The sequence below is a fragment of the Hemitrygon akajei genome, chromosome 22, assembly GCF_048418815.1.
Source record: "Hemitrygon akajei chromosome 22, sHemAka1.3, whole genome shotgun sequence".
NCBI lineage: Eukaryota > Metazoa > Chordata > Chondrichthyes > Myliobatiformes > Dasyatidae > Hemitrygon > Hemitrygon akajei.
The window spans coordinates 23,862,619-23,868,875 of NC_133145.1; the positions used below are offsets into that span (position 1 = coordinate 23,862,619).

General features: G+C 41.0%; 1 protein-coding gene across 1 annotated transcript in view; it reads right to left on the reverse strand.

Annotated features, from left to right (window-relative positions):
* Positions 1-5,927, reverse strand: part of LOC140714558 (myosin-4) — a 30,378-nt gene extending 24,451 nt beyond the window's left edge. Inside the window, exons 1-10 of the mRNA XM_073025849.1 lie at positions 5,912-5,927; positions 5,213-5,263; positions 2,548-2,763; positions 2,302-2,445; positions 2,049-2,205; positions 1,896-1,923; positions 1,690-1,804; positions 1,161-1,253; positions 947-1,010; positions 744-842 (exon numbers count right to left, since the gene is read on the reverse strand). Coding sequence (XP_072881950.1) covers positions 744-842; positions 947-1,010; positions 1,161-1,253; positions 1,690-1,804; positions 1,896-1,923; positions 2,049-2,205; positions 2,302-2,445; positions 2,548-2,751 — 904 coding nt within the window. The 5' untranslated portion in view covers positions 2,752-2,763; positions 5,213-5,263; positions 5,912-5,927. The remainder of the gene's footprint in view (positions 1-743; positions 843-946; positions 1,011-1,160; positions 1,254-1,689; positions 1,805-1,895; positions 1,924-2,048; positions 2,206-2,301; positions 2,446-2,547; positions 2,764-5,212; positions 5,264-5,911) is intronic.
* Between the last annotated feature and the right edge of the window lie 330 nt (positions 5,928-6,257).

The window sequence follows — 6,257 nt, forward strand, 5'->3', positions numbered from 1 at the left end:
GTCTAGAGAAATTCTGGAGAGAAGTCTTTTTATCTTTATCCCATATTCTTAATTGCCACTTAGAACCTAATCCTCTGATTGCCCTTTTTGGTACCTTAGGTGAGGCAGACATGCATTTGAGTCTGACTAAATGTTGAACATTATCTTTTACCTCTCTTTTGGCTAAATGCTTAGATCTCCTTAGGTGGAGAGATGTTACCCCACCCACTCATGCTCAATGGCTTAATGATATTATTCCCTGTTTAGACCTTAAAAAAATTAATTAGTCACTTCTCAATTCGGACATAAATTTTCAAAAGGTGTGGGAACCTTTTCTTGAATACTTTCATACTCCCCTTTAGATTAAGTTTATTCTTTTTAACCCCTTACTTTCAGCTTTTTTTTCTCTCTGGAAGTTTTATGGTTTCTTTTTGATGGGAATTACACAATAGTTTTGGTACTAGGCATTATAATTCTTTTTAAAAATTTATATTTACAGCTCTGTGGGGTTGAACTCTCCGATAGATTTTTTAAAACATATTGTAATAGTTGGTCTGGAGTTTTATAGTGGGAGGGTGGGGAGGATACTAACCTTATATGATTTTATTCTGGGTGCTGTTTCCTTATTGTTATGAATTATATAATTGATACGCTTACTTTGCACTGTACTAATCTACACTTTGTAGCTGGGTTTTCTGTTTGTAGTTGGTTTGTAGAAATGCATAAAAAAATTAATAAAAAAAGTTAATGTTATCATTTCTTACCAATAAGTTCTGGTTTCTTGTTACATGTAACCTGATAGAAAATGTGGTAACTTCGTTCAGCTTTGAGCTGGAATGTCACCCTGGACTTTTCCAATAGATCTGTATGAGGCACACAGCAGGACATCAAGAAGAATGTTTTCTCCAATAAACTAACGAGTGTTTCAAATGTTATTATGTACTTTTGAAAGAGCTGAAGCACTTACAAGTTTCAATGTCAGCTGAGGCCAGTTTTCCTGTGGTTCCAAAGTGAATCCTAATGAATTTACCCTTAAAATAAGAATGTTAAAATATGAGTTAGTAGAAATACCTGAGTATTAGCTTGGCAATCGACTATTATTTACTTGTTCTGTAGCTTATTTTATGAGGGTGATATGTAAATGGTTTTAATACTTCCTGTTTGCATTACTGCACACTTACAAAGCGAGATGAGTTGTCATTTCTCACTGTCTTGGCATTACCAAAAGCTTCCAGCAGAGGGTTAGCCTGGATGATTTGATCCTCCAGAGTTCCCTAGAAGTGTCAAGTGCCAAGTATTAGTAGTGAAACATCTGTTCCATCGGATGAGCAAACAATGTATCAATAAAGCCTCGCAGATATGAAAAACTAAAATCACACCTATCAACAAAGGTAACCATGGGGCATTTAGATGACATCAGGAAAATAGGGACCGGAATAAATCAAAATCTCATTTGAACTGTCCTGCAGAGAGGGGAGTCAGAGTTGTGGGAAAGTTGTTTTAAATATTGGAATAGCTGAAGCAGAGACCATCTCAAGGTTTAAAAGTTGCGTCACAATCGGTTAAGTCGCTGGTTAGCGGGAAGTGAGAGATCATGGTCACCACCGACACCGTGGGTCATCATCGTAAGATACAACGGAGCTGTGATTCCCGTGTAATTCTACGCGTAATCTTTTAACGCTGATTCCGCAACAACGAACTTTGGTTCACCTTCAGCGAACTGCTGCTCTGCTCTTTTTTCTTGCTTTCACCACTGGCCGCAATTGATGCGAAGTACTGGATGACACGTTTGGTGTTCACAGTCTTCCCGGCACCGGATTCTCCGCTGGAGGTAGAAAGCAGAGAACTTAAAAAAAAAAGTTTAAAATATATTTCCAGTTGTTAAACAGAAATATGCGAGAACTCAAAAATCTTACGTGATGAGAATGGACTGGTTTTCACGATCTGTGAACAGAAACCCCATGCGTAAGTGATAATACACAATACAACATGCGTTTTGACGAAAGTGAAAGCTAAATCTTCGTGCATTAAGAGGATTTTATGCAATAATTGCAAAGTGACCATGTTACCGGTTGCCATGAACTGATAAGCGTTGTCAGAGATGGAGAAGATGTGGGGAGGAGCTTCCTGACGCTTCTTTCCCCTGTAGCCAACCACGACTTCGGGATTGTACACTGGCAACCACTTGTAGGGGTTCACAGTGACACAGAACAACCCGGAGTAGGTCTAAAGGCAGAGAAAGCAAACGCAACGTTTGCTGTAATATTATACAAAATACAATATTGTGTCTGTGTTTTTTACTTTATCAGAAATTTCACTCACGTATATCATCCAGGCTGCGTAACGCTCTTTGAGGTTAAACAGTACAGCTGGCTCGCTCAGATGGGTCATCATGGCCATGTCCTCAATCTTATCGAATTTTGGGGGGTTCATTGGGAAGACCTGGTCCTCTTTAAGAGTCACAGTCTGCAAGATAACCAATGGATCATTTAATTATTTGGAAACAAATTTGCGATCGCATCTCCACGAAATCCAACCAGAATTAACTTCTCTAACTACTGTACGTGCCTGTTTCTCTTGGGTTTCCACAACCACTTTGCCACCTTCTCTGCTCTTAATGGTGCCCTTAGTGAATTCATTCTTAACGTCGGCGCAGAAGCATGCAGTTTTAGCTTCGAAGGGTCGATTTTGGGCTTCGAGTCTTTCTCTCTCCGGCTTTCGCAGGTATATTGCGGCCTCCCCGAAAACGGCCATTTCAGCGTCCCCACTCATGGTTGCAACTTACTGCAAAAACCGAACAGCGTAAATGTAGTTGTTTATAATGTTCATTAGAAGTGTTTACTTGTGAATTTCAACACGATATGAATCAAAGAAATATAAAAGTTTACTCCCGCGTTTGTCCTTACTCTGGTAGCGAAGGAATGCATTTTTCAACCGCAGTTTGCTACACGCTCCGCATATGCTAACCCCCGTATTAACAGAGCTTCCATATTTGCAATTCTGACACAGATGCGGTGAAGAAGAATGCCCCAAGTGAAATGTATGCAGGTGGAGTTAGTTTGCTAACTGCCAATTCTAATAAACCGCAAAGAGTGGGTTATCTCCAGTGCGACCCTCTTCATTCGAGGTAAAGAGACTGCAGATGTTGGTGTATGGAACACGCAAAATAATGCTAGGAACGCGAGCAAGTCAGGCAACATATTTGGAAGGAGAAAGAAAGTTAACGATTCATGTCGTGTCATTTCCTCAAATTCAGATGAAGAGTCTCCAACCAGAAACATTAAATCCCTTTCCCTTCCTACTATGTGGCCCGACCTTGTTGTGGTTCTCTGATTTTCTACTTTCATTTTTGACTTCCCATATCGATTTTCAATCACGTGAAGTTAGAGCTACGTTTTTGAGGTAGCCTGAACCCACACTATAGAATTGAATGATTATTAATTTGAGATAGACAAAAGGAGAATGGGTGGATATTGTATACTTGGATTTTCGAAAAGCCTTTGACAAGATGCCAAGCCTAAGTTGCATAACAAGTTAAGAGCCCAAACATGATATTCCAGGAAAGATATTAGCATGGATAGGCTGATTGGCAGGAGGCAAAGAGTGGGAATAAACGGAGCCTTTTCTGATTGACTTCTGGTAACTTGTGATGTTCCACAGGGGTCCACTTCTTTTTACATTATATGTCAATGACTTGCAGACCACACAAAGATAGATGGAGGGGCAGGTGGTGTTGAGGAAGCCGGAAGTCTGCAGAAGGACTTGGATTGGGTGAATGGGCAAAGGAGTGGCAGATGGAATACAGTGTTGGGAAGTGCATAGTCATGCACATGGCAGAAGGAATAAAAGCTTAGACTATTTTCTAAATGGAATGAAAATACAAAAATCTGAGGTGCAAAGGGGTTTGTGAGTCTTGGTGTAGGTTTCCCAGAAGATTAATTTGCAGTTTCAGTCAGTGGTGAGGAAGGCATGTTCACATTCATTTCGAGAAGTTTAGAATATAAAAACGAGGCTGTAATGCTGAGGCTTTATAAGGCACTGGTGAGGCCTCACCTGGAGTGTCTATACTATACACTTGGAGCATTGTGAGCAGTTAGAGTCCCTTATCAATGGATGTAATGACATTGGAGAAGGTTCAAAAGTGGTTCAGGAAAATGAAAGTGAAAATAAAAAGCTTATCATATGAGGAGGGTATACTCAGTGGAATCCAGAAGAATGAGGTGGCATCTCATTGAAAGCTATTGAGTGGTGAAAGGGCTCGTCAGAGTGGATGTGGAGAGGATGTTTCTTATCGTGGTGGAGTCCAGGCCAGATGACAGCCTCAGGATAGAGGGGCATCGATTTCGAATGGAAATGCTGGGGAATTTCTTTAGTCAGAGTGGTGAGTCTGTGGAACTCGTTGCCGCAGTCAACGAGGCCAAGACACTGGATACTGGGCTGAGAGATTGAGGCTGAGAGGGAAACGGATTAGCATGATCAAGTGGTGGAGCAGACCCAATGGGCCAAATGACCAAATTCTGCTCCTACATATTATGGTTAGTGTCTTGATTTAAGGGACTAGCAAAGCTGAATGGAGGTCCGGATTTGAGATATTCTAAACCTACAAATTTTTTTGAACAATTGCCCGATTGCGCATGACATGGCAAGATATCTATCTGCTAATGATGTTTCGCGAAGGCTTTGCAATACCAACTATATTGCATCGTGTATCCCTGCACCGTGATTCGTGCTGTATATTCGAGTTCAGACACCAATCAGGGCGGTGCATTTTTCTTAGCGTTGAGGACAACGATGGCCTGTAAGAATGCTTCTCCAACTTACAAAGGGAATCAAACAGCTTGAACATTTTCAGCTATTCTGGGAAACCATCCACATTTATATGAAAATCTTTGTGGTTTTGGATAATTTTAAATGGTCAGTCAATGTGAATAATTCTATCGAGGTTCTTTATAGCGAAATATTTTGGAGAGAGAGAGAGAGAGCGAGTGTGTGTGTGTGTGTGTGTGTGTGTGTGTGTGTGTGTGTGTGTGTGTGTGTGTGTGTGTGTGTGTGTGTGTGTGTGTGTGTGTGTGTGTGTGTGTGTGTATTTTAAAGTACCAATTAGTAGTCATGGAATCTTATCAATAAGAGTCTCTTTTTTAAAATGCTTTGGTTTATATTAAAAGCGTCTCTTTCGTTTTGAAACAAACAAGATTTACTTAAACATCTCATGCATAGACGGTGTAAGAATTACCTTGTTCCGTACAAGTAACTGGATACGTGATTCCTATAAAGCAGCCAGAAGCTGTAACGAAAGAAAGGACAGTAAGTTTCATTAACCAAATTTCGCGAATCATAGCTGCTGAAATTAATCCCTTTCGCGCTCTGTTCAGCTGCCGCGAAATCTTTGGAGCTATGATGTGATCCCGAATTAATGTGTGTTCGCCCACAGACAACTCCCCACCCTCCATAACTTTGATCACGGTGTTTAAACGGTTGCCCTTTCAAGTTCTAACATCTACTGAGCGATATCACCTTAGCCCGCGTTTTAGCTAGTGACTCCACTTTTGTCCAGGTCGAACAGTGTGGTTCACCATGTCGGTGATTTTATTCAGTGCCGCCACTAACGCAGGTAACTGGCACCTTAGCTATCCCTCGATATGTTCGTTAGTGTTTGACCCTTACCCGTCAAGCGAGACATCTCAAGAGAGAAATGAATGGAACCAGTGAAATACGAGGCACTGCGCAAACCATCTTGGAATTTTTCAGAGTGAAAATGTAGTATTGCTTTTTTCAGTCAAAGGGAGATGGGGATTGGGGATCTCATACACTAGAAGGGTGTGTTATTTAGGTATAATAAAGCTCCCGCAGCAGCATTAGTAATTCTAATATTTATATCACGTAACCGTGTTCATTCTATTAGGCATAGAGTGAATGGACCATTAGAACCTACCTTGCCCAGAGCTCACTGGAGGATGCCAAGGGCGCCCGCTACACTCCCTTTTAAAAGAACAATGTTGGTTGCTGAACAGCTGTCTTCTCCACATATGGAAATACAATTGGACCGATTTATCGACCTGGAGAGGTTGTCAACTATCATTTTCACGGGGAAGGGCTATAATTAGTAGAAATGTGTGATTGTATGTAACTCGTGGCCACGCCATAGAAAGCCCTGCCATAAAAGAAAAGACTAATGCCCGCCCACAGAGTCAATCATACAAGGCCGAGAATGATGCTTGCATGAACTTAGCTTGCTAGTGAGATATCTGGAACATTTCATTCTGAATGAACTTGTCATG